Source organism: Eucyclogobius newberryi, unplaced genomic scaffold (assembly GCF_026437365.1).
Source record: "Eucyclogobius newberryi isolate DKJ021-1_F unplaced genomic scaffold, fEucNew1.0.hap1 SCAF_8, whole genome shotgun sequence".
Lineage (NCBI taxonomy): Eukaryota > Metazoa > Chordata > Actinopteri > Gobiiformes > Gobiidae > Eucyclogobius > Eucyclogobius newberryi.
Genome location: NW_027316500.1, coordinates 36,195,460 through 36,222,741, shown reverse-complemented (window position 1 = coordinate 36,222,741; position 27,282 = coordinate 36,195,460). Strand labels below are relative to the sequence as shown.

General features: G+C 56.4%; 1 protein-coding gene across 2 annotated transcripts; it reads right to left on the bottom strand.

Annotated features, from left to right (window-relative positions):
- LOC140351214 (uncharacterized) lies at nucleotides 1–26,703 on the bottom strand. Of its 2 annotated transcripts, none has more exons than XM_072436962.1 (5): nucleotides 26,584–26,703; nucleotides 10,603–10,835; nucleotides 9,890–10,269; nucleotides 2,193–2,529; nucleotides 1–1,703 (listed from the first exon to the last, which is right to left on the bottom strand). In XM_072436962.1, the coding sequence occupies exons 1-5, from the start codon at nucleotides 26,678–26,680 to the stop codon at nucleotides 1,236–1,238; spliced, it is 1,515 nt and encodes a 504-aa protein (XP_072293063.1). In that variant the 5' UTR covers nucleotides 26,681–26,703; the 3' UTR covers nucleotides 1–1,235. The 2 variants fall into 2 exon arrangements, with proteins under 2 accessions (XP_072293063.1, XP_072293062.1); XM_072436961.1 differs by having other exon boundaries at nucleotides 3–1,703; nucleotides 9,890–10,275.
- Between the last annotated feature and the right edge of the window lie 579 nt (nucleotides 26,704–27,282).

Below are 27,282 nucleotides of genomic sequence, written 5' to 3'. Positions count from 1 at the left end.
ACACAAACTCTACCAACAACAACAGCCCGACTCCGCCCGGTCCAGACCCGAGTCCAGACCCGGTCCAGACCCGAGTCCAGACCCGGTCCAGACCCGACTCCGCCCGGTCCAGACCCGGTCCAGACCCGGTCCAGACCCGACTCCGCCCGGTCCAGACCCGGTCCAGACCCGAGTCCAGACCCGACTCCGCCCGGTCCAGACCCGGTCCAGACCCGAGTCCAGACCCGGTCCAGACCCGACTCCGCCCGGTCCAGACCCGGTCCAGACCCGAGTCCAGACCCGGTCCAGACCCGAGTCCAGACCCGGTCCAGACCCGGTCCAGACCCGGTCCAGACCCGAGTCCAGACCCGGTCCAGACCCGGTCCAGACCCGGGTCCAGACCCAGGCGGAGTCGGGCTGGTGGATCTTTACAAACTGTGGATTTGAGCGTCGTTTCCGGTGAAAAGACAGTTTTTTTCTGACATTAAATAGAATTATTTCCTTATGTTACAACATCGTCCAATTTCATAAATACGAGGGAAAAGCACAACTATTAAAATAACCAGAACAGCATCAGAACGTCCAATCCAAGTGAGGGCGGAGCTCAGGGCGGAGCTCACGTGAGGGCGGAGCTCAGGCTTAAGGTTTCACCAAATCCATAAAAACAGGTTAAAAAGAGAAGTTTGACCTGAAACTGGTTTAAATTAGAACAGATTTATCCAGATTTGTCCCATTTTATTTTAATACATTAATATTTGACTTTCAACAGGAAAACAAAGGCAAACTAAACCCGGACGATCAGAAACAAAAATATGAGGAGTTTTATTCACACAGACGACTCGTGCACCACAGATTGAGCAACACTGGGTTCGTTTACCAGATTTCATTGGATTTGGACCCGAATAATTGGATTTTGTAACGAGCCGCTCAGAGGCGGAGCCGCCCGGAGCCGCTCAGAGGCGGAGCCGCCCGGAGTTGGAGGAAAAACGATGCAAAAGAAAGAAAACGTCAAAAAACTAAATGGATTTAAAGAAAAAGTGCTTCAAAAACAGTTTGGGTTTCAGACGTGACCTGAAGAGGGCGGGGCTAATACTGGGCGTGTCCAGAGACTGTGTTTCCCAGAATTCCACAGTTGGAGCGAGCGGCGTGGCCAAAGGGTGAAAGGGGTGGGGCTTCCTGCAGCCCATATAAGGTCAGTCAGGTCTGATTCATGTGACTGGAGTGGGCGTGGCTCTGGGGGAGCATGTGGGCGGGGCTCAGTCGGACTCAGACTCGATGGGGGCGGTCTCCTGCAGTCGCTCCTGCTGCTCGCGGTCGCGGTGCGCCCTCTTGTGGCGGCTGAAGGAGGACGAGTGCAGGAAGGACTTCCCGCAGATGGCGCAGGAGTAGGTTTTCCCCGAGCGCCGGTGGGCGGGGCTAAGTCGGCCCTTCATGTGCGTCTGTAGGTGCCGCGTCAGGCCGGAGGCGTGGCCAAAGCGTTTGCCGCACTGAGAGCAGCCGTGACACCGCCCCCGCGCCGGAGGCTCCTCCTCCTCTGAGCCGGACGAAGCGGACGAGGGGTCAGAGGTCAACAGGCCCCGCCTCCTCTGCTCGCACAGCGCGTACACGTTGGGTTTGTCCCCAGAACACAACTTCAGACGGATCTTCAGGTCCGACTGAGACTCGGACACGTTCTCCTTGTCTTTAGGCGGGAAACCTCCGAGGAGCGCCTTCACGTGGGTCACCTGGAGGTCAGAGGTCACGTGGAGGTCAGAACAAAGTTAGAGCTCCCCCTGCCAGAGGCTCTCACCTGGTGTCTCACCTGGTGCCGGAGGCTCTCACCTGGTGTCTCACCTGGTGCCGGAGGCTCTCACCTGGTGCCGGAGGCTCTCACCTGGTGCCGGAGGCTCTCACCTGGTGTCTCACCTGGTGCCGGAGGCTCTCACCTGGTGTCTCACCTGGTGCCGGAGGCTCTCACCTGGTGCCGGAGGCTCTCACCTGGTGTCTCACCTGGTGCCGGAGGCTCTCACCTGGTGCCGGAGGCTCTCACCTGGTGCCGGAGGCTCTCACCTGGTGTCTCACCTGGTGCCGGAGGCTCTCACCTGGTGTCTCACCTGGTGCCGGAGGCTCTCACCTGGTGCCGGAGGCTCTCACCTGGTGCCGGAGGCTCTCACCTGGTGCCGGAGGCTCTCACCTGGTGCCGGAGGCTCTCACCTGGTGCCGGAGGCTCTCACCTGGTGCTTGTTGAGTTGGGTGGAGCTCTTGAAGCTCATGTCACATTGGGGGCAGGCGTAGAGTTTGGTGAGGGGCGTGGCTGCAGTGGATTGAGGACGTTTGCCCCGCCTCCTGCTCTTGAGCGTGTGCAGGGCGGGTCCTCGTGGGTGGGCGGGTCCTCGTGGGTGGGCGGGTCCTCGTGGGTGCAGGGTGGGCGTGTGCTCCTTCTGACCTTTGCCCTTCTTGTGGATGAGACGATGTCGAGACAAACTCGAGCTGTGGTTGAACTCTTTCCCACAAATGTTACAAGGATGAATGCGACGTTTCCCGTGGAGACGCAGGTGACTGCCCAGCATCCTGAGGACAAGAGACATGAGACGTGAGACGAGAGACGTGAGACGAGAGACATGAGACATATACATTGCACCTGCAAATATCATTCAGTATTTGATAGATATTTATATATTTAATAGTGGATAATCAGGAGATTTAGTCGATGTTTTCAGGCTTTTGAAGAAAGTATTTTAACTTTAACCTGTTACAACCTGCACGCACTGGTCAGACCTGCGCGCACTGGTCAGACCTGCGCGCACTGGTCAGACCTGCGCGCACTGGTCAGACCTGCGCGCACTGGTCAGACCTGCACACTGGTCAGACCTGCGCACACTGGTCAGACCTGCGCACACTGGTCAGACCTGCACACACTGGTCAGACCTGCACACACTGGTCAGACCTGCACACACTGGTCAGACCTGCACACACTGGTCAGACCGTCACACTGGTCAGACCTGCACACAGTGGTCAGACCTGCGCACACTGGTCAGACCTGCGCACACTGGTCAGACCTGCGCACACTGGTCAGACCTGCGCACACTGGTCAGACCTGCGCACACTGGTCAGACCTGCGCACTGGTCAGACCTGCGCGCACTGGTCAGACCTGCGCGCACTGGTCAGACCTGCACACTGGTCAGACCTGCACACTGGTCAGACCTGCGCGCACTGGTCAGACCTGCGCGCACTGGTCAGACCTGCGCGCACTGGTCAGACCTGCGCACACTGATCAGACCTGCACACTGGTCAGACCTGCGCACACTGGTCAGACCTGCACACACTGGTCAGACCTGCGCACACTGGTCAGACCTGCACACACTGGTCAGACCTGCACACACTGGTCAGACCTGCACACACTGGTCAGACCTGCACACAGTGGTCAGACCTGCACACACTGGTCAGACCTGCACACACTGGTCAGACCTGCACAGTGGTCAGACCTGCACACAGTGGTCAGACCTGCACACAGTGGTCAGACCTGCACACAGTGGTCAGACCTGCGCACACTGGTCAGACCTGCGCACACTGGTCAGACCTGCGCACACTGGTCAGACCTGCGCACACTGGTCAGACCTGCGCACACTGGTCAGACCTGCACACACTGGTCAGACCGTCACACTGGTCAGACCTGCACACACTGGTCAGACCTGCACACACTGGTCAGACCTGCACACACTGGTCAGACCTGCACACACTGGTCAGACCTGCACACACTGGTCAGACCTGCACACAGTGGTCAGACCTGCACACAGTGGTCAGACCGTCACACTGGTCAGACCTGCACACAGTGGTCAGACCTGCACACACTGGTCAGACCGTCACACTGGTCAGACCTGCGCACTGGTCAGACCTGCGCACTGGTCAGACCTGCGCACTGGTCAGACCTGCGCACACTGGTCAGACCTGCGCACTGGTCAGACCTGCACACACTGGTCAGACCTGCACACACTGGTCAGACCTGCGCACTGGTCAGACCTGCGCACTGGTCAGACCTGCGCACTGGTCAGACCTGCGCACTGGTCAGACCTGCACACACTGGTCAGACCTGCACACTGGTCAGACCTGCGCACTGGTCAGACCTGCACACACTGGTCAGACCTGCACACACTGGTCAGACCTGCACAGTGGTCAGACCTGCACACAGTGGTCAGACCTGCACACAGTGGTCAGACCTGCACACAGTGGTCAGACCTGCGCACACTGGTCAGACCTGCGCACACTGGTCAGACCTGCGCACACTGGTCAGACCTGCGCACACTGGTCAGACCTGCGCACACTGGTCAGACCTGCACACACTGGTCAGACCGTCACACTGGTCAGACCTGCACACACTGGTCAGACCTGCACACACTGGTCAGACCTGCACACACTGGTCAGACCTGCACACACTGGTCAGACCTGCACACACTGGTCAGACCTGCACACAGTGGTCAGACCTGCACACAGTGGTCAGACCGTCACACTGGTCAGACCTGCACACAGTGGTCAGACCTGCACACACTGGTCAGACCGTCACACTGGTCAGACCTGCGCACTGGTCAGACCTGCGCACTGGTCAGACCTGCGCACTGGTCAGACCTGCGCACACTGGTCAGACCTGCGCACTGGTCAGACCTGCACACACTGGTCAGACCTGCACACACTGGTCAGACCTGCACACACTGGTCAGACCTGCACACACTGGTCAGACCTGCACACACTGGTCAGACCTGCACACACTGGTCAGACCTGCACACACTGGTCAGACCTGCACACTGGTCAGACCTGCACACACTGGTCAGACCTGCACACACTGGTCAGACCTGCGCACTGGTCAGACCTGCGCACTGGTCAGACCTGCGCACTGGTCAGACCTGCGCACTGGTCAGACCTGCACACACTGGTCAGACCTGCACACTGGTCAGACCTGCGCACTGGTCAGACCTGCACACACTGGTCAGACCTGCACACTGGTCAGACCTGCACACACTGGTCAGACCTGCACACAGTGGTCAGACCTGCACACACTGGTCAGACCGTCACACTGGTCAGACCTGCACACACTGGTCAGACCGTCACACTGGTCAGACCTGCACACAGTGGTCAGACCTGCACACACTGGTCAGACCTGCACACACTGGTCAGACCTGCACACACTGGTCAGACCTGCACACACTGGTCAGACCTGCACACACTGGTCAGACCTGCACACACTGGTCAGACCTGCAAACACTGGTCAGACCTGCACACACTGGTCAGACCTGCACACTGGTCAGACCTGCACACACTGGTCAGACCTGCACACACTGGTCAGACCTGCGCACTGGTCAGACCTGCGCACACTGGTCAGACCTGCGCACTGGTCAGACCTGCGCACACTGGTCAGACCTGCGCACTGGTCAGACCTGCGCACTGGTCAGACCTGCACATACTGGTCAGACCTGCACACTGGTCAGACCTGCGCACTGGTCAGACCTGCACACACTGGTCAGACCTGCACACTGGTCAGACCTGCGCACTGGTCAGACCTGCGCACTGGTCAGACCTGCGCACTGGTCAGACCTGCGCACACTGGTCAGACCTGCGCACTGGTCAGACCTGCACACAGTGGTCAGACCTGCACACAGTGGTCAGACCTGCACACAGTGGTCAGACCTGCACACTGGTCAGACCTGCACACACTGGTCAGACCTGCACACACTGGTCAGACCGTCACACTGGTCAGACCTGCACACAGTGGTCAGACCTGCACACACTGGTCAGACCTGCACACACTGATCAGACCTGCACACTGGTCAGACCTGCACACTGGTCAGACCTGCGCACACTGGTCAGACCTGCGCACACTGGTCAGACCTGCACGCACTGGTCAGACCTGCGCACTGGTCAGACCTGCGCACTGGTCAGACCTGCGCACTGGTCAGACCTGCACACTGGTCAGACCTGCACACTGGTCAGACCTGCACACTGGTCAGACCTGCACACACTGGTCAGACATGCGCACTGGTCAGACCTGCACACTGGTCAGACCTGCACACACTGGTCAGACCTGCACACTGGTCAGACCTGCGCACTGGTCAGACCTGCGCACACTGGTCAGACCTGCGCACTGGTCAGACCTGCGCACTGGTCAGACCTGCGCACACTGGTCAGACCTGCACACACTGGTCAAACCTGCACACACTGGTCAGACCTGCGCACTGGTCAGACCTGCACACAGTGGTCAGACCTGCACACACTGGTCAGACCTGCACACACTGGTCAGACCTGCACACTGGTCAGACCTGCGCACTGGTCAGACCTGCGCACACTGGTCAGACCTGCGCACTGGTCAGACCTGCGCACACTGGTCAGACCTGCACACACTGGTCAAACCTGCACGCACTGGTCAGACCTGCGCACTGGTCAGACCTGCGCACAGGTCAGACCTGCACACAGTGGTCAGACCTGCACACACTGGTCAGACCTGCACACACTGGTCAGACCTGCACACTGGTCAGACCTGCGCACACTGGTCAGACCTGCGCACACTGGTCAGACCTGCACACACTGGTCAGACCTGCGCACTGGTCAGACCTGCGCACTGGTCAGACCTGCGCACTGGTCAGACCTGCACACTGGTCAGACCTGCACACACTGGTCAGACCTGCGCACTGGTCAGACCTGCACACTGGTCAGACCTGCACACACTGGTCAGACCTGCGCACTGGTCAGACCTGCGCACTGGTCAGACCTGCGCACACTGGTCAGACCTGCGCACTGGTCAGACCTGCGCACTGGTCAGACCTGCGCACACTGGTCAGACCTGCACACACTGGTCAAACCTGCACACACTGGTCAGACCTGCGCACTGGTCAGACCTGCGCACTGGTCAGACCTGCACACAGTGGTCAGACCTGCACACACTGGTCAGACCTGCACACACTGGTCAGACCTGCACACACTGGTCAGACCTGCACACTGGTCAGACCTGCGCACTGGTCAGACCTGCGCACACTGGTCAGACCTGCGCACACTGGTCAGACCTGCGCACTGGTCAGACCTGCACACACTGGTCAGACCTGCACACACTGGTCAGACCTGCACACACTGGTCAGACCTGCACACTGGTCAGACCTGCGCACTGGTCAGACCTGCGCACACTGGTCAGACCTGCACACAGTGGTCAGACCTGCACACACTGGTCAGACCTGCACACACTGGTCAGACCTGCACACACTGGTCAGACCTGCACACACTGGTCAGACCTGCACACACTGGTCAGACCTGCACACACTGGTCAGACCTGCACACACTGGTCAGACCTGCACACACTGGTAAGACCCACCTGTCATTGTTTATTAAAAGAGGATGTTACATGTGAGTGTGATGCATGATGGGAAAGCACATGTGCAGCTGTCGCACTGTCACGGCTTCACTCACAGAAGCACAAACATGAACTAAACACACTTTAGTCTCGTCTGAACATTGTCCATTTGTCCTGAGCAGGACATGATTGTGTTGATGCTGTTGTCATGACGACGACTGTGTCACGTCTGGAACAGAAGCTTTTTGTATTGAAAGTTTATTCAAGTGATTTATGACCGTTGTATCTCCTTAAAGTTCATAAAACACATCATCACATTATATATATATATATATATATATATATATATATATATATATATATATATATATATATATATAATGTGTCAATGAGTTTCACACATGAAGCTGAAAAATAAAGAAAGAAATATTATTAGGCCCCTGAGCGTTTGCTCCTGTTACACCGCATGTCTGGTGCCCTGTCGCCCCTGTCACCCCTGGCAAGTACAGTGAACTAGCCCATGCCGTACGTGAGGGCCCTGGGGCCTGTGGCATCGTCCTGTACGTGAGGGGCCCTGGGGCCCCGTGTTATGTATCATTTGTTGTTCTTGTGGAAAAGTCTCAAACAGAAGAAAAGTGTCTTTAACTTGACAATATCTGGAAATGATAAAACGTCAGTAAAAAGTGTTGTTGTTGTTGTTGTTGTTGTTGTTGTTGTTTCTGAGACAAGAATGAAGAGAATTAAAGACGTTTCGTCTTCAACACAAACGTGACAATGATTCAAATCAACGACTTTTGTTTAGTTGAGAAAAGAATCTTTAAAATGTAAAATTTATGGTTTTGACCTGGAAATAAAAGAATATTAGAGACATGCATGTGACAGGTGCATGTGACAGGTGCATGTGACAGGAGCATGTGACAGGAGCATGTGACAGGTGCATGTGACAGGTGCATGTGACAGGAGCATGTGACAGGTGCATGTGACAGGTGCATGTGACAGGAGCATGTGACAGGAGCATGTGACAGGTGCATGTGACAGGTGCATGTGACAGGTGCATGTGACAGGAGCATGTGACAGGAGCATGTGACAGGTGCATATGACAGGTGCATGTGACAGGTGCATGTGACAGGAGCATGTGACAGGTGCATGTGACAGGTGCATGTGACAGGTGCATGTGACAGGTGCATGTGACAGGAGCATGTGACAGGTGCATGTGACAGGTGCATGTGACAGGAGCATGTGACAGGTGCATGTGACAGGCGCATGTGACAGGCGCATGTGACAGGCGCATGTGACAGGTGCATGTGACAGGTGCATGTGACAGGCGCATGTGACAGGTGCATGTGACAGGAGCATGTGACAGGAGCATGTGACAGGAGCATGTGACAGGTGCATGTGACAGGAGCATGTGACAGGTGCATGTGCCAGGAGCATGTGGCAGGTGCATGTGACAGGTGCATGTGCCAGGAGCATGTGACAGGTGCATGTGACAGGTGCATGTGACAGGTGCATGTGACAGGTGCATGTGCCAGGAGCATGTGACAGGTGCATGTGCCAGGAGCATGTGCCAGGAGCATGTGACAGGAGCATGTGACAGGTGCATGTGCCAGGTGCATGTGACAGGTGCATGTGACAGGTGCATGTGACAGGTGCATGTGACAGGTGCATGTGCCAGGAGCATGTGACAGGTGCATGTGCCAGGTGCATGTGCCAGGAGCATGTGACAGGTGCATGTGACAGGTGCATGTGACAGGTGCATGTGCCAGGAGCATGTGACAGGTGCATGTGCCAGGAGCATGTGCCAGGAGCATGTGACAGGTGCATGTGACAGGTGCATGTGACAGGTGCATGTGACAGGTGCATGTGCCAGGTGCATGTGACAGGTGCATGTGACAGGTGCATGTGACAGGTGCATGTGGGAACAGGTTTTGACTGTCATTCTGATTTAAAGATATGACCACGTTTAGATCTACAACCATTACCTGGCAACCGCACGGTAACCAAGGACACAACTCCAAGCAAATGACGCAATCGTTTGTGTTTTTAACGACACGTCGCACATTGATGACATCACAGAGGGATTAAGCCCCTCCCACCAAACTAAGTCAGACAAAAACCTTCAATAAAGATTTAAAACAAGTCTGAGAATCGTCTTTATGTTTATGACAGCGGTCAGGAGCGGTCAGGAGCGGTCAGGAGCGGTCAGCAGCGGGTCAGGAGCGGGTCAGGAGCAGGTCAGGAGCGGTCAGGAGCGGTCAGGAGCGGTCAGCAGCGGTCAGGAGCGGTCAGCAGCGGTCAGGAGCGGGTCAGAAGCGGGTCAGGAGCGGTCAGCAGCGGTCAGGAGCGGTCAGCAGCGGTCAGCAGCGGTCAGGAGCGGGTCAGGAGCGGTCAGGAGCGGTCAGGAGCGGTCAGGAGCGGGTCAGGAGCGGTCAGGAGCGGTCAGGAGCGGTCAGCAGCGGGTCAGGAGCGGGTCAGGAGCGGTCAGGAGCGGTCAGGAGCGGTCAGGAGCGGTCAGGAGCGGTCAGCAGCGGTCAGGAGCGGTCAGGAGCGGTCAGCAGCGGTCAGGAGCGGGTCAGGAGCGGGTCAGGAGCGGGCCTCACCTGCTGCCCTTGAAGCTGAGGCCGCAGTGGGGGCAGGTGTGGGGTCGGGACTCGTGGGGGGGCCTCTTGGCGCTGCTCTTGCCCGTGTGGCTCTGCTGGTGGCGGTACAGGCTGGAGGCGTGGCTGTAGGCTTTGCCACAGTAGGTGCAGCGATACTGACGCTCCTCAGACTCAGACTGGTCCTGGTCCTGGTCCTGGTCCGAGTCCGGCTGAGAACTCTCCAGGACCACCTCGCTCATCTGGTCCGGGCCCAGGTCCAGCTCCAGCTCCTGGTCCGACTCAGAGTCCCAGTCGGTCCGGACCTCGACGCTGTGAGTGACGTCAGCGGGATCACAATAAACCTCCTCGTACGGCGCCAGGAACGAGTCGCCCACGTCGATCTGCAACTACAGGAAAAGACCGGTTAGAGACCGGGACCAGAGCCGGGACCGGGACCAGAGCCGGGACCAGAGCCGGGACCGGGACCAGAGCCGGGACCAGAGCCGGGACCGGGACCAGAGCCGGGACCGGGACCGGGACTGTGCGCTCTGTCGTCGTGTGGTTCATGTTTACAATGACATTTCTACCTTTTCTAATGAAATCAGCTCCTCCCATTATTGAGGCCGGGGCCTCGACGCCGCCTCCAATAATGGGCGCCCCGCCCCCGCGCCCCAGCCCCGCCCCCAGGCACAATTGGACACTGATCTAAAGCGGCTGTGATTCTTGATTCTCACCTCTGATTGGTCGACCCGCAGCGCCTCGGTGAGCTCTGATTCGCTGTCGTCTCTTTTCAGGGCGTCACCGAGCTCGGATGGCTCAGCTTTGAGGCAGGAGATGGTGAACTTTGACCCGACCTCGGCCCATTTGACCACGTACTCGATCGGCTGCGTGTCCAGCTCCACCGTGATGAAGTCAGCGCCAAGCTCCGCCTCCGACACCGACAGCTCCGCCTCCGAATCCATCGCACCTGAAACAAACAACACATGCTTAAGACCATCAACACATGCTTAAGACCATCAACACATGCTTAAGACCATCAACACATGCTTAAGACCATCAACACATGTTTAAGACCATCAACACATGTTTAAGACCATCAACACATGTTTAAGACCATCAACACATGCTTAAGACCATCAACACATGCTTAAGACCATCAACACATGTTTAAGACCATCAACACATGCTTAAGACCATCAACACATGTTTAAGACCATCAACACATGCTTAAGACCATCAACACATGCTTAAGACCATCAACACATGCTTAAGACCATCAACACATGTTTAAGACCATCAACACATGCTTAAGACCATCAACACATGTTTAAGACCATCAACACATGCTTAAGACCATCAACACATGTTTAAGACCATCAACACATGTTTAAGACCATCAACACATGCTTAAGACCATCAACACATGCTTAAGACCATCAACACATGTTTAAGACCATCAACACATGCTTAAGACCATCAACACATGCTTAAGACCATCAACACATGCTTAAGACCATCAACACATGTTTAAGACCATCAACACATGTTTAAGACCATCAACACATGCTTAAGACCATCAACACATGTTTAAGACCATCAACACATGTTTAAGACCATCAACACATGTTTAAGACCATCAACACATGTTTAAGACCATCAACACATGCTTAAGACCATCAACACATGTTTAAGACCATCAACACATGCTTAAGACCATCAACACATGTTTAAGACCATCAACACATGCTTAAGACCATCAACACATGTTTAAGACCATCAACACATGTTTAAGACCATCAACACATGTTTAAGACCATCAACACATGTTTAAGACCATCAACACATGCTTAAGACCATCAACACATGTTTAAGACCATCAACACATGTTTAAGACCATCAACACATGTTTAAGACCATCAACACATGTTTAAGACCATCAACACATGCTTAAGACCATCAACACATGTTTAAGACCATCAACACATGCTTAAGACCATCAACACATGCTTAAGACCATCAACACATGTTTAAGACCATCAACACATGTTTAAGACCATCAACACATGTTTAAGACCATCAACACATGTTTAAGACCATCAACACATGCTTAAGACCATCAACACATGCTTAAGACCATCAACACATGTTTAAGACCATCAACACATGCTTAAGACCATCAACACATGCTTAAGACCATCAACACATGCTTAAGACCATCAACACATGCTTAAGACCATCAACACATGCTTAAGACCATCAACACATGCTTAAGACCATCAACACATGTTTAAGACCATCAATGGATCATTTAGGATAATCACATGATGATCACATGATGATCACATTTTACAAAATTTGTGTTGTGATTTGGGCTCAAAGATAAATCAGCCTCAAATGGGGTTTGTTTTGGTGTTTGTTTGTCGGTGGTGGAGTGGTTAACGAGGCAGCACACATGCTCCACGTGCAGATGCAGAGTGGGGACAGTTTGCTGCATGTCCTCCCTACTCTCTTAACCCCGTTTCACAATGAGCTGTTCTGTGTAATAAAGGCAACAAATCCTTAAAAGAATAAATGACGTAGAAACATGTGTCGTGTCAGGTGACGTTTCATGTCAGGTGTCGTGTGACGTGTCAGGTGACGTGTCAGGTGACGTGTCAGGTGACGTGTCAGGTGACGTTTCATGTCAGGTGTCGTGTGACGTGTCAGGTGACGTGTCATGTGTCATGTGACGTGTCGTGTCAGGTGTCGTGTCAGGTGACGTGTCAGGTGTCGTGTCAGGTGACGTGTCAGGTGACGTGTCAGGTGACGTGTCAGGTGTCGTGTCAGGTGTCGTGTCAGGTGACGTGTCAGGTGACGTGTCAGGTGACGTGTCAGGTGACGTGTCAGGTGACGTGTCATGTGACGTGTCAGGTGTCGTGTCAGGTGTCGTGTCAGGTGTCGTGTCAGGTGACGTGTCAGGTGACGTGTCAGGTGTCGTGTCAGGTGACGTGTCAGGTGTCGTGTCAGGTGTCGTGTCAGGTGTCGTGTGACGTGTCGTGTGACGTGTCAGGTGTCGTGTCAGGTGTCGTGTCAGGTGTCGTGTCAGGTGTCGTGTCAGGTGTCGTGTCAGGTGTCGTGTGACGTGTCAGGTGTCGTGTCAGGTGTCAGGTGTCGTGTCAGGTGTCGTGTCAGGTGTCGTGTCAGGTGTCGTGTCAGGTCAGGTGTCGTGTGTCGTGTCAGGTGTCGTGTCAGGTGTCGTGTGACGTGTCAGGTGTCGTGTCAGGTGTCGTGTCAGGTGTCGTGTCAGGTGTCGTGTCAGGTGACGTGTCAGGTGACGTGTGTCGTGTCAGGTGTCGTGTCAGGTGTCGTGTGACGTGTCAGGTGTCGTGTCAGGTGTCGTGTCAGGTGTCGTGTCAGGTGACGTGTGACGTGTCAGGTGTCAGGTGTCGTGTGTCGTGTCAGGTGTCGTGTCAGGTGTCGTGTGACGTGTCAGGTGTCAGGTGTCGTGTGTCGTGTCAGGTGACGTGTCAGGTGTCGTGTCAGGTGTCGTGTGACGTGTCAGGTGTCAGGTGACGTGTGTTGTGTCAGGTGTCGTGTCAGGTGTCGTGTGACGTGTCAGGTGTCAGGTGTCGTGTGTCGTGTCAGGTGACGTGTCAGGTGTCGTGTGTCGTGTCAGGTGTCGTGTCAGGTGTCGTGTGACGTGTCAGGTGACGTGTCAGGTGTCGTGTCAGGTGTCGTGTCAGGTGTCGTGTCAGGTGTCGTGTCAGGTGTCGTGTCAGGTGACGTGTCAGGTGACGTGTCAGGTGACGTGTCAGGTGACGTGTCAGGTGACGTGTCAGGTGTCGTGTCAGGTGTCGTGTCAGGTGTCGTGTGACGTGTCAGGTGTCAGGTGACGTGTGTTGTGTCAGGTGTCGTGTCAGGTGTCGTGTGACGTGTCAGGTGTCAGGTGTCGTGTGTCGTGTCAGGTGACGTGTCAGGTGTCGTGTGTCGTGTCAGGTGTCGTGTCAGGTGTCGTGTGACGTGTCAGGTGACGTGTCAGGTGACGTGTCAGGTGTCGTGTCAGGTGTCGTGTCAGGTGTCGTGTCAGGTGTCGTGTCAGGTGTCGTGTCAGGTGTCGTGTCAGGTGACGTGTCAGGTGACGTGTCAGGTGACGTGTCAGGTGACGTGTCAGGTGTCGTGTCAGGTGTCGTGTCAGGTGTCGTGTCAGGTGTCGTGTCAGGTGACGTGTCAGGTGTCGTGTCAGGTGTCGTGTCAGGTGTCGTGTCAGGTGTCGTGTCAGGTGTCGTGTCAGGTGTCGTGTCAGGTGTCGTGTGACGTGTCAGGTGTCGTGTCAGGTGACGTGTCAGGTGACGTGTCAGGTGTCGTGTCAGGTGTCGTGTGACGTGTCGTGTGTCGTGTCAGGTGTCGTGTCAGGTGTCGTGTCAGGTGTCGTGTCAGGTGTCGTGTCAGGTGTCGTGTCAGGTGTCGTGTCAGGTGTCGTGTCAGGTGTCGTGTCAGGTGTCGTGTCAGGTGTCGTGTCAGGTGTCGTGTCAGGTGACGTGTCAGGTGACGTGTCAGGTGACGTGTCAGGTGTCGTGTCAGGTGACGTGTCAGGTGTCGTGTCAGGTGTCGTGTCAGGTGTCGTGTCAGGTGACGTGTCAGGTGTCGTGTCAGGTGACGTGTCAGGTGTCGTGTCAGGTGACGTGTCAGGTGTCGTGTCAGGTGACGTGTCAGGTGTCGTGTCAGGTGTCGTGTCAGGTGTCGTGTCAGGTGTCGTGTCAGGTGTCGTGTCAGGTGTCGTGTCAGGTGTCGTGTCAGGTGTCGTGTCAGGTGTCGTGTCAGGTGTCGTGTCAGGTGTCGTGTCAGGTGTCGTGTCAGGTGTCGTGTGTCGTGTCAGGTGTCGTGTCAGGTGTCGTGTGACGTGTCAGGTGTCGTGTCAGGTGTCGTGTCAGGTGTCGTGTCAGGTGTCGTGTCAGGTGACGTGTGTCGTGTCAGGTGTCGTGTCAGGTGTCGTGTCAGGTGTCGTGTGTCGTGTCAGGTGTCGTGTCAGGTGTCGTGTGTCGTGTCAGGTGACGTGTCAGGTGTCGTGTGTCGTGTCAGGTGTCGTGTGTCGTGTCAGGTGACGTGTCAGGTGTCGTGTGTCGTGTCAGGTGACGTGTCAGGTGACGTGTGACGTGTCAGGTGTCGTGTGACGTGTCAGGTGTCGTGTCAGGTGTCGTGTGACGTGTCAGGTGACGTGTCAGGTGTCGTGTCAGGTGTCGTGTCAGGTGTCGTGTCAGGTGTCGTGTCAGGTGTCGTGTCAGGTGTCGTGTCAGGTGACGTGTCAGGTGTCGTGTCAGGTGTCGTGTCAGGTGTCGTGTCAGGTGTCGTGTCAGGTGTCGTGTCAGGTGACGTGTCAGGTGACGTGTCAGGTGACGTGTCAGGTGTCGTGTCAGGTGTCGTGTCAGGTGTCGTGTCAGGTGACGTGTCAGGTGTCGTGTGTCGTGTCAGGTGTCGTGTCAGGTGTCGTGTGTCGTGTCAGGTGTCGTGTGTCGTGTCAGGTGACGTGTCAGGTGTCGTGTCAGGTGTCAGGTGTCGTGTCAGGTGTCGTGTCAGGTGTCGTGTGTCGTGTCAGGTGACGTGTCAGGTGACGTGTGACGTGTCAGGTGTCGTGTCAGGTGTCGTGTCAGGTGTCGTGTCAGGTGTCGTGTCAGGTGTCGTGTCAGGTGTCGTGTCAGGTGTCGTGTCAGGTGACGTGTCAGGTGACGTGTCAGGTGTCGTGTGACGTGTCAGGTGTCGTGTCAGGTGTCGTGTGTCGTGTCAGGTGTCGTGTCAGGTGTCGTGTGTCGTGTCAGGTGACGTGTCAGGTGTCGTGTGACGTGTCAGGTGTCGTGTCAGGTGTCGTGTGTCGTGTCAGGTGTCGTGTCAGGTGTCGTGTGACGTGTCAGGTGTCGTGTCAGGTGTCGTGTGTCGTGTCAGGTGTCGTGTCAGGTGTCGTGTGTCGTGTCAGGTGACGTGTCAGGTGTCGTGTGACGTGTCAGGTGTCGTGTCAGGTGTCGTGTGACGTGTCAGGTGACGTGTCAGGTGTCGTGTCAGGTGTCGTGTCAGGTGTCGTGTCAGGTGTCGTGTCAGGTGTCGTGTCAGGTGTCGTGTCAGGTGTCGTGTCAGGTGTCGTGTCAGGTGTCGTGTCAGGTGTCGTGTCAGGTGTCGTGTCAGGTGACGTGTCAGGTGACGTGTCAGGTGTCGTGTCAGGTGTCGTGTCAGGTGTCGTGTCAGGTGACGTGTCAGGTGTCGTGTCAGGTGACGTGTCAGGTGACGTGTCAGGTGTCGTGTCAGGTGACGTGTCAGGTGTCGTGTCAGGTGACGTGTCAGGTGTCGTGTCAGGTGTCGTGTCAGGTGTCGTGTCAGGTGACGTGTCAGGTGTCGTGTGACGTGTCAGGTGTCGTGTGACGTGTCAGGTGTCGTGTCAGGTGACGTGTCAGGTGTCGTGTCAGGTGACGTGTCAGGTGTCGTGTCAGGTGTCGTGTCAGGTGTCGTGTCAGGTGTCGTGTCAGGTGTCGTGTCAGGTGTCGTGTCAGGTGTCGTGTCAGGTGACGTGTCAGGTGACGTGTCAGGTGTCGTGTCAGGTGTCGTGTCAGGTGTCGTGTCAGGTGACGTGTCAGGTGTCGTGTGACGTGTCAGGTGTCGTGTCAGGTGTCGTGTGACGTGTCAGGTGACGTGTCAGGTGTCGTGTGTCGTGTCAGGTGTCGTGTCAGGTGTCGTGTGTCGTGTCAGGTGACGTGTCAGGTGTCGTGTGTCGTGTCAGGTGACGTGTGTCGTGTCAGGTGTCGTGTCAGGTGTCGTGTGACGTGTCAGGTGTCGTGTCAGGTGTCGTGTGTCGTGTCAGGTGTCGTGTCAGGTGTCGTGTGTCGTGTCAGGTGACGTGTCAGGTGTCGTGTGACGTGTCAGGTGTCGTGTCAGGTGTCGTGTGACGTGTCAGGTGACGTGTCAGGTGTCGTGTCAGGTGTCGTGTCAGGTGTCGTGTCAGGTGTCGTGTCAGGTGTCGTGTCAGGTGTCGTGTCAGGTGTCGTGTCAGGTGTCGTGTCAGGTGTCGTGTCAGGTGACGTGTCAGGTGTCGTGTCAGGTGTCGTGTCAGGTGTCGTGTCAGGTGTCGTGTCAGGTGTCGTGTCAGGTGTCGTGTCAGGTGTCGTGTCAGGTGTCGTGTCAGGTGTCGTGTCAGGTGACGTGTCAGGTGTCGTGTCAGGTGTCGTGTCAGGTGTCGTGTCAGGTGTCGTGTCAGGTGTCGTGTGACGTGTCAGGTGACGTGTCAGGTGTCGTGTCAGGTGTCGTGTCAGGTGTCGTGTCAGGTGTCGTGTCAGGTGACGTGTCAGGTGTCGTGTCAGGTGTCGTGTCAGGTGACGTGTCAGGTGTCGTGTCAGGTGTCGTGTGACGTGTCAGGTGACGTGTCAGGTGTCGTGTCAGGTGTCGTGTCAGGTGTCGTGTCAGGTGACGTGTCAGGTGTCGTGTCAGGTGACGTGTCAGGTGACGTGTCAGGTGTCGTGTCAGGTGACGTGTCAGGTGTCGTGTCAGGTGTCGTGTCAGGTGTCGTGTCAGGTGACGTGTCAGGTGTCGTGTCAGGTGTCGTGTCAGGTGTCGTGTCAGGTGTCGTGTCAGGTGTCGTGTCAGGTGTCGTGTCAGGTGTCGTGTCAGGTGTCGTGTCAGGTGACGTGTCAGGTGTCGTGTCAGGTGTCGTGTCAGGTGTCGTGTCAGGTGTCGTGTCAGGTGTCGTGTCAGGTGTCGTGTCAGGTGACGTGTCAGGTGTCGTGTCAGGTGACGTGTCAGGTGTCGTGTCAGGTGTCGTGTCAGGTGTCGTGTCAGGTGTCGTGTCAGGTGTCGTGTCAGGTGACGTGTCAGGTGTCGTGTCAGGTGACGTGTCAGGTGACGTGTCAGGTGTCGTGACGTGTCAGGTGTCGTGTCAGGTGACGTGTCAGGTGTCGTGTCAGGTGACGTGTCAGGTGACGTGTCAGGTGTCGTGTCAGGTGTCGTGTCAGGTGTCGTGTCAGGTGACGTGTCAGGTGTCGTGTCAGGTGTCGTGTCAGGTGTCGTGTCAGGTGTCGTGTCAGGTGTCGTGTCAGGTGTCGTGTCAGGTGTCGTGTCAGGTGTCGTGTCAGGTGTCGTGTCAGGTGTCGTGTCAGGTGACGTGTCAGGTGTCGTGTCAGGTGACGTGTCAGGTGTCGTGTCAGGTGTCGTGTCAGGTGTCGTGTCAGGTGTCGTGTCAGGTGTCGTGTCAGGTGACGTGTCAGGTGTCGTGTCAGGTGACGTGTCAGGTGTCGTGTCAGGTGTCGTGTCAGGTGACGTGTCAGGTGACGTGTCAGGTGTCGTGTCAGGTGACGTGTCAGGTGTCGTGTGACGTGTCAGGTGTCGTGTCAGGTGTCGTGTGACGTGTCAGGTGTCGTGTCAGGTGTCGTGTGACGTGTCAGGTGACGTGTCAGGTGTCGTGTCAGGTGTCGTGTCAGGTGTCGTGTCAGGTGTCGTGTCAGGTGTCGTGTCAGGTGACGTGTCAGGTGACGTGTCAGGTGTCGTGTCAGGTGACGTGTCAGGTGTCGTGTCAGGTGTCGTGTCAGGTGTCGTGTCAGGTGACGTGTCAGGTGTCGTGTCAGGTGTCGTGTCAGGTGTCGTGTCAGGTGTCGTGTCAGGTGTCGTGTCAGGTGTCGTGTCAGGTGTCGTGTCAGGTGTCGTGTCAGGTGACGTGTCAGGTGTCGTGTCAGGTGTCGTGTCAGGTGTCGTGTCAGGTGTCGTGTCAGGTGTCGTGTCAGGTGTCGTGTCAGGTGACGTGTCAGGTGTCGTGTCAGGTGACGTGTCAGGTGTCGTGTCAGGTGTCGTGTCAGGTGTCGTGTCAGGTGTCGTGTCAGGTGTCGTGTCAGGTGACGTGTCAGGTGTCGTGTCAGGTGACGTGTCAGGTGACGTGTCAGGTGTCGTGACGTGTCAGGTGTCGTGTCAGGTGACGTGTCAGGTGTCGTGTCAGGTGACGTGTCAGGTGTCGTGTCAGGTGTCGTGTCAGGTGTCGTGTCAGGTGACGTGTCAGGTGTCGTGTCAGGTGTCGTGTCAGGTGTCGTGTCAGGTGTCGTGTCAGGTGACGTGTCAGGTGTCGTGTCAGGTGTCGTGTCAGGTGTCGTGTCAGGTGTCGTGTCAGGTGTCGTGTCAGGTGACGTGTCAGGTGTCGTGTCAGGTGACGTGTCAGGTGTCGTGTCAGGTGTCGTGTCAGGTGTCGTGTCAGGTGTCGTGTCAGGTGTCGTGTCAGGTGACGTGTCAGGTGTCGTGTCAGGTGACGTGTCAGGTGTCGTGTCAGGTGTCGTGTCAGGTGACGTGTCAGGTGACGTGTCAGGTGTCGTGTCAGGTGACGTGTCAGGTGTCGTGTGACGTGTCAGGTGTCGTGTCAGGTGTCGTGTGACGTGTCAGGTGTCGTGTCAGGTGTCGTGTGACGTGTCAGGTGACGTGTCAGGTGTCGTGTCAGGTGTCGTGTCAGGTGTCGTGTCAGGTGTCGTGTCAGGTGTCGTGTGACGTGTCAGGTGACGTGTCAGGTGTCGTGTCAGGTGTCGTGTCAGGTGTCGTGTCAGGTGTCGTGTCAGGTGACGTGTCAGGTGTCGTGTCAGGTGACGTGTCAGGTGACGTGTCAGGTGTCGTGTCAGGTGTCGTGTCAGGTGACGTGTCAGGTGTCGTGTCAGGTGTCGTGTCAGGTGTCGTGTCAGGTGACGTGTCAGGTGTCGTGTGACGTGTCAGGTGTCGTGTGACGTGTCAGGTGTCGTGTCAGGTGACGTGTCAGGTGTCGTGTCAGGTGACGTGTCAGGTGTCGTGTCAGGTGTCGTGTCAGGTGTCGTGTCAGGTGTCGTGTCAGGTGTCGTGTCAGGTGTCGTGTCAGGTGTCGTGTCAGGTGACGTGTCAGGTGACGTGTCAGGTGTCGTGTCAGGTGTCGTGTCAGGTGTCGTGTCAGGTGACGTGTCAGGTGTCGTGTGACGTGTCAGGTGTCGTGTCAGGTGTCGTGTGACGTGTCAGGTGACGTGTCAGGTGTCGTGTGTCGTGTCAGGTGTCGTGTCAGGTGTCGTGTGTCGTGTCAGGTGACGTGTCAGGTGTCGTGTGTCGTGTCAGGTGACGTGTGTCGTGTCAGGTGTCGTGTCAGGTGTCGTGTGACGTGTCAGGTGTCGTGTCAGGTGTCGTGTGTCGTGTCAGGTGTCGTGTCAGGTGTCGTGTGTCGTGTCAGGTGACGTGTCAGGTGTCGTGTGACGTGTCAGGTGTCGTGTCAGGTGTCGTGTGACGTGTCAGGTGACGTGTCAGGTGTCGTGTCAGGTGTCGTGTCAGGTGTCGTGTCAGGTGTCGTGTCAGGTGACGTGTCAGGTGTCGTGTCAGGTGTCGTGTCAGGTGTCGTGTCAGGTGTCGTGTCAGGTGTCGTGTCAGGTGTCGTGTCAGGTGACGTGTCAGGTGACGTGTCAGGTGACGTGTCAGGTGTCGTGTCAGGTGTCGTGTCAGGTGTCGTGTCAGGTGTCGTGTCAGGTGTCGTGTCAGGTGTCGTGTCAGGTGTCGTGTCAGGTGTCGTGTCAGGTGTCGTGTCAGGTGACGTGTCAGGTGTCGTGTCAGGTGTCGTGTCAGGTGTCGTGTCAGGTGTCGTGTGACGTGTCAGGTGACGTGTCAGGTGTCGTGTCAGGTGTCGTGTCAGGTGTCGTGTCAGGTGTCGTGTCAGGTGACGTGTCAGGTGTCGTGTCAGGTGTCGTGTCAGGTGACGTGTCAGGTGTCGTGTCAGGTGTCGTGTGACGTGTCAGGTGACGTGTCAGGTGTCGTGTCAGGTGTCGTGTCAGGTGTCGTGTCAGGTGACGTGTCAGGTGTCGTGTCAGGTGACGTGTCAGGTGACGTGTCAGGTGTCGTGTCAGGTGACGTGTCAGGTGTCGTGTCAGGTGTCGTGTCAGGTGTCGTGTCAGGTGACGTGTCAGGTGTCGTGTCAGGTGTCGTGTCAGGTGTCGTGTCAGGTGTCGTGTCAGGTGTCGTGTCAGGTGTCGTGTCAGGTGTCGTGTCAGGTGTCGTGTCAGGTGACGTGTCAGGTGTCGTGTCAGGTGTCGTGTCAGGTGTCGTGTCAGGTGTCGTGTCAGGTGTCGTGTCAGGTGTCGTGTCAGGTGACGTGTCAGGTGTCGTGTCAGGTGTCGTGTCAGGTGTCGTGTCAGGTGTCGTGTCAGGTGACGTGTCAGGTGTCGTGTCAGGTGACGTGTCAGGTGACGTGTCAGGTGTCGTGACGTGTCAGGTGTCGTGTCAGGTGACGTGTCAGGTGTCGTGTCAGGTGTCGTGTCAGGTGTCGTGTCAGGTGTCGTGTCAGGTGACGTGTCAGGTGTCGTGTCAGGTGTCGTGTCAGGTGTCGTGTCAGGTGTCGTGTCAGGTGACGTGTCAGGTGTCGTGTCAGGTGACGTGTCAGGTGTCGTGTCAGGTGTCGTGTCAGGTGTCGTGTCAGGTGTCGTGTCAGGTGTCGTGTCAGGTGACGTGTCAGGTGTCGTGTCAGGTGACGTGTCAGGTGTCGTGTCAGGTGTCGTGTCAGGTGTCGTGTCAGGTGTCGTGTCAGGTGTCGTGTCAGGTGACGTGTCAGGTGACGTGTCAGGTGTCGTGTCAGGTGACGTGTCAGGTGTCGTGTCAGGTGTCGTGTCAGGTGACGTGTCAGGTGACGTGTCAGGTGTCGTGTCAGGTGACGTGTCAGGTGTCGTGTGACGTGTCAGGTGTCGTGTCAGGTGTCGTGTGACGTGTCAGGTGTCGTGTCAGGTGTCGTGTGACGTGTCAGGTGACGTGTCAGGTGTCGTGTCAGGTGTCGTGTCAGGTGTCGTGTCAGGTGTCGTGTCAGGTGTCGTGTCAGGTGTCGTGTCAGGTGACGTGTCAGGTGTCGTGTCAGGTGACGTGTCAGGTGTCGTGTCAGGTGTCGTGTCAGGTGTCGTGTCAGGTGACGTGTCAGGTGTCGTGTCAGGTGTCGTGTCAGGTGTCGTGTCAGGTGTCGTGTCAGGTGTCGTGTCAGGTGTCGTGTCAGGTGTCGTGTCAGGTGACGTGTCAGGTGTCGTGTCAGGTGTCGTGTCAGGTGTCGTGTCAGGTGTCGTGTCAGGTGTCGTGTCAGGTGTCGTGTCAGGTGACGTGTCAGGTGTCGTGTCAGGTGACGTGTCAGGTGTCGTGTCAGGTGTCGTGTCAGGTGTCGTGTCAGGTGTCGTGTCAGGTGTCGTGTCAGGTGACGTGTCAGGTGTCGTGTCAGGTGACGTGTCAGGTGACGTGTCAGGTGTCGTGACGTGTCAGGTGTCGTGTCAGGTGACGTGTCAGGTGTCGTGTCAGGTGACGTGTCAGGTGTCGTGTCAGGTGTCGTGTCAGGTGTCGTGTCAGGTGACGTGTCAGGTGTCGTGTCAGGTGTCGTGTCAGGTGTCGTGTCAGGTGTCGTGTCAGGTGTCGTGTCAGGTGACGTGTCAGGTGTCGTGTCAGGTGTCGTGTCAGGTGTCGTGTCAGGTGTCGTGTCAGGTGACGTGTCAGGTGTCGTGTCAGGTGACGTGTCAGGTGTCGTGTCAGGTGTCGTGTCAGGTGTCGTGTCAGGTGTCGTGTCAGGTGTCGTGTCAGGTGACGTGTCAGGTGTCGTGTCAGGTGACGTGTCAGGTGTCGTGTCAGGTGTCGTGTCAGGTGACGTGTCAGGTGACGTGTCAGGTGTCGTGTCAGGTGACGTGTCAGGTGTCGTGTCAGGTGTCGTGTCAGGTGACGTGTCAGGTGTCGTGTCAGGTGTCGTGTCAGGTGACGTGTCAGGTGTCGTGTCAGGTGTCGTGTCAGGTGTCGTGTCAGGTGTCGTGTCAGGTGTCGTGTCAGGTGTCGTGTCAGGTGTCGTGTCAGGTGTCGTGTCAGGTGTCGTGTCAGGTGTCGTGTCAGGTGACGTGTCAGGTGTCGTGTCAGGTGTCGTGTCAGGTGTCGTGTCAGGTGTCGTGTCAGGTGTCGTGTCAGGTGTCGTGTCAGGTGACGTGTCAGGTGTCGTGTCAGGTGACGTGTCAGGTGTCGTGTCAGGTGTCGTGTCAGGTGTCGTGTCAGGTGTCGTGTCAGGTGTCGTGTCAGGTGACGTGTCAGGTGTCGTGTCAGGTGACGTGTCAGGTGTCGTGTCAGGTGACGTGTCAGGTGTCGTGTCAGGTGTCGTGTCAGGTGTCGTGTCAGGTGACGTGTCAGGTGTCGTGTCAGGTGTCGTGTCAGGTGTCGTGTCAGGTGTCGTGTCAGGTGTCGTGTCAGGTGACGTGTCAGGTGTCGTGTCAGGTGTCGTGTCAGGTGTCGTGTCAGGTGTCGTGTCAGGTGACGTGTCAGGTGTCGTGTCAGGTGACGTGTCAGGTGTCGTGTCAGGTGTCGTGTCAGGTGTCGTGTCAGGTGTCGTGTCAGGTGTCGTGTCAGGTGACGTGTCAGGTGTCGTGTCAGGTGACGTGTCAGGTGTCGTGTCAGGTGTCGTGTCAGGTGACGTGTCAGGTGACGTGTCAGGTGTCGTGTCAGGTGACGTGTCAGGTGTCGTGTCAGGTGTCGTGTCAGGTGACGTGTCAGGTGTCGTGTCAGGTGTCGTGTCAGGTGACGTGTCAGGTGTCGTGTCAGGTGTCGTGTCAGGTGTCGTGTCAGGTGTCGTGTCAGGTGTCGTGTCAGGTGTCGTGTCAGGTGTCGTGTCAGGTGTCGTGTCAGGTGACGTGTCAGGTGTCGTGTCAGGTGTCGTGTCAGGTGTCGTGTCAGGTGTCGTGTCAGGTGTCGTGTCAGGTGTCGTGTCAGGTGACGTGTCAGGTGTCGTGTCAGGTGACGTGTCAGGTGTCGTGTCAGGTGTCGTGTCAGGTGTCGTGTCAGGTGTCGTGTCAGGTGTCGTGTCAGGTGACGTGTCAGGTGTCGTGTCAGGTGACGTGTCAGGTGACGTGTCAGGTGTCGTGACGTGTCAGGTGTCGTGTCAGGTGACGTGTCAGGTGTCGTGTCAGGTGACGTGTCAGGTGTCGTGTCAGGTGTCGTGTCAGGTGTCGTGTCAGGTGTCGTGTCAGGTGACGTGTCAGGTGTCGTGTCAGGTGTCGTGTCAGGTGTCGTGTCAGGTGTCGTGTCAGGTGTCGTGTCAGGTGACGTGTCAGGTGTCGTGTCAGGTGTCGTGTCAGGTGTCGTGTCAGGTGTCGTGTCAGGTGTCGTGTCAGGTGACGTGTCAGGTGTCGTGTCAGGTGACGTGTCAGGTGTCGTGTCAGGTGTCGTGTCAGGTGTCGTGTCAGGTGTCGTGTCAGGTGTCGTGTCAGGTGACGTGTCAGGTGTCGTGTCAGGTGACGTGTCAGGTGTCGTGTCAGGTGTCGTGTCAGGTGACGTGTCAGGTGACGTGTCAGGTGTCGTGTCAGGTGACGTGTCAGGTGTCGTGTGACGTGTCAGGTGTCGTGTCAGGTGTCGTGTGACGTGTCAGGTGTCGTGTCAGGTGTCGTGTGACGTGTCAGGTGACGTGTCAGGTGTCGTGTCAGGTGTCGTGTCAGGTGTCGTGTCAGGTGTCGTGTCAGGTGTCGTGTCAGGTGTCGTGTCAGGTGTCGTGTCAGGTGACGTGTCAGGTGTCGTGTCAGGTGACGTGTCAGGTGTCGTGTCAGGTGTCGTGTCAGGTGTCGTGTCAGGTGACGTGTCAGGTGTCGTGTCAGGTGTCGTGTCAGGTGTCGTGTCAGGTGTCGTGTCAGGTGTCGTGTCAGGTGTCGTGTCAGGTGTCGTGTCAGGTGACGTGTCAGGTGTCGTGTCAGGTGTCGTGTCAGGTGTCGTGTCAGGTGTCGTGTCAGGTGTCGTGTCAGGTGACGTGTCAGGTGTCGTGTCAGGTGACGTGTCAGGTGTCGTGTCAGGTGTCGTGTCAGGTGTCGTGTCAGGTGTCGTGTCAGGTGTCGTGTCAGGTGACGTGACGTGTCAGGTGTCGTGTCAGGTGACGTGTCAGGTGACGTGTCAGGTGTCGTGACGTGTCAGGTGTCGTGTCAGGTGACGTGTCAGGTGTCGTGTCAGGTGACGTGTCAGGTGTCGTGTCAGGTGTCGTGTCAGGTGTCGTGTCAGGTGACGTGTCAGGTGTCGTGTCAGGTGTCGTGTCAGGTGTCGTGTCAGGTGTCGTGTCAGGTGTCGTGTCAGGTGACGTGTCAGGTGTCGTGTCAGGTGTCGTGTCAGGTGTCGTGTCAGGTGTCGTGTCAGGTGTCGTGTCAGGTGACGTGTCAGGTGTCGTGTCAGGTGACGTGTCAGGTGTCGTGTCAGGTGTCGTGTCAGGTGTCGTGTCAGGTGTCGTGTCAGGTGTCGTGTCAGGTGACGTGTCAGGTGTCGTGTCAGGTGACGTGTCAGGTGTCGTGTCAGGTGTCGTGTCAGGTGACGTGTCAGGTGACGTGTCAGGTGTCGTGTCAGGTGTCGTGTCAGGTGACGTGTCAGGTGTCGTGTCAGGTGTCGTGTCAGGTGACGTGTCAGGTGACGTGTCAGGTGACGTGTCAGGTGTCGTGTGACGTGTCAGGTGTCGTGTCAGGTGTCGTGTGACGTGTCAGGTGTCGTGTCAGGTGTCGTGTGACGTGTCAGGTGACGTGTCAGGTGTCGTGTCAGGTGTCGTGTCAGGTGTCGTGTCAGGTGTCGTGTCAGGTGTCGTGTGACGTGTCAGGTGACGTGTCAGGTGTCGTGTCAGGTGTCGTGTCAGGTGTCGTGTCAGGTGTCGTGTCAGGTGACGTGTCAGGTGTCGTGTCAGGTGACGTGTCAGGTGACGTGTCAGGTGTCGTGTCAGGTGACGTGTCAGGTGTCGTGTCAGGTGACGTGTCAGGTGACGTGTCAGGTGACGTGTCAGGTGACGTGTCAGGTGACGTGTCAGGTGACGTGTCAGGTGACGTGTCAGGTGTCGTGTCAGGTGTCGTGTCAGGTGTCGTGTCAGGTGTCGTGTCAGGTGACGTGTCAGGTGACGTGTCAGGTGTCGTGTCAGGTGTCGTGTCAGGTGTCGTGTCAGGTGTCGTGTCAGGTGTCGTGTCAGGTGACGTGTCAGGTGACGTGTCAGGTGACGTGTCAGGTGTCGTGTCAGGTGACGTGTCAGGTGTCGTGTCAGGTGTCGTGTCAGGTGACGTGTCAGGTGTCGTGTCAGGTGTCGTGTCAGGTGTCGTGTCAGGTGACGTGTCAGGTGTCGTGTCAGGTGTCGTGTCAGGTGACGTGTCAGGTGTCGTGTCAGGTGTCGTGTCAGGTGACGTGTCAGGTGTCGTGTCAGGTGTCGTGTCAGGTGTCGTGTCAGGTGTCGTGTCAGGTGTCGTGTCAGGTGACGTGTCAGGTGAATACTCACCACAGGCGTGTCCAGGTAAAAGCCTTAAACAGCGTTTATTATTAACATCGTTAACGAGCTGATTCAATCATCAATTATATCATGTTTATAAATGTGTTACAGGCCCTGACCCCGAGCCTAACCCTGACCCTGAGCCTAACCCTGACCATAAATCTGACCCTGAGCCTAACCCTTGTCCAGCTGAAATGACCCTTGACCCTTCTCGCTCTTGTTTTGTTCCTTTGAGAGTTTAAATGAAGAGAACTTTAGATTGAAGATAAACCTGTGCTATATATAGACTTAGTGTTTGAACTGTTTCATGTGTGAAACCCAAACTGACCTGGTTGCTATGGTAACAGCCATGTCACATGATCGGCACAACCAGGAAGTCACATTAAAAGGACTGTTTCAATATCGAATGTGTGAACCAGAACTTTCCACATGTTCTGGACTTTAGGTTCTGGACTTTAGGTTCTGGACTTTAGGTTCTGGACTTTCTGGATGAGCTTCATGAGGTCGTCACCTGAAATGGTTTTCCAACCGTCCTGAAGAAGTTCCCACATCATGAAGCTCACCGAGAGAACTCTGGAATCTAAAATACAAAACACATTTACACTCATTTTACTTCACAATCGTCTCCATTTTAATCTAAGAAACTAAAGAACCAGATCAGGAGGACCACCAGAACCCCCTGAGGACCACCAGAACCCCCTGAGGACCACCAGAACCCTCTCAGGACCACCAGAACCCCATGAGGACCACCAGAACCCTCTCAGGACCACCAGAACCCCCTGAGGACCACCAGAACCCCCTGAGGACCACCAGAACCCCCTGAGGACCACCAGAACCCCCTGAGGACCACCAGAACCCTCTCAGGACCACCAGAACCCCATGAGGACCACCAGAACCCCCTGAGGACCACCAGAACCCTCTCAGGACCACCAGAACCCCATGAGGACCACCAGAACCCTCTCAGGACCACCAGAACCCCATGAGGACCACCAGAACCCCCTGAGGACCACCAGAACCCTCTCAGGACCACCAGAACCCCCTGAGGACCACCAGAACCCTCTCAGGACCACCAGAACCCCCTGAGGACCACCAGAACCCTCTCAGGACCACCAGAACCCCCTGAGGACCACCAGAACCCCATGAGGACCACCAGAACCCTCTCAGGACCACCAGAACCCCCTGAGGACCACCAGAACCCTCTCAGGACCAC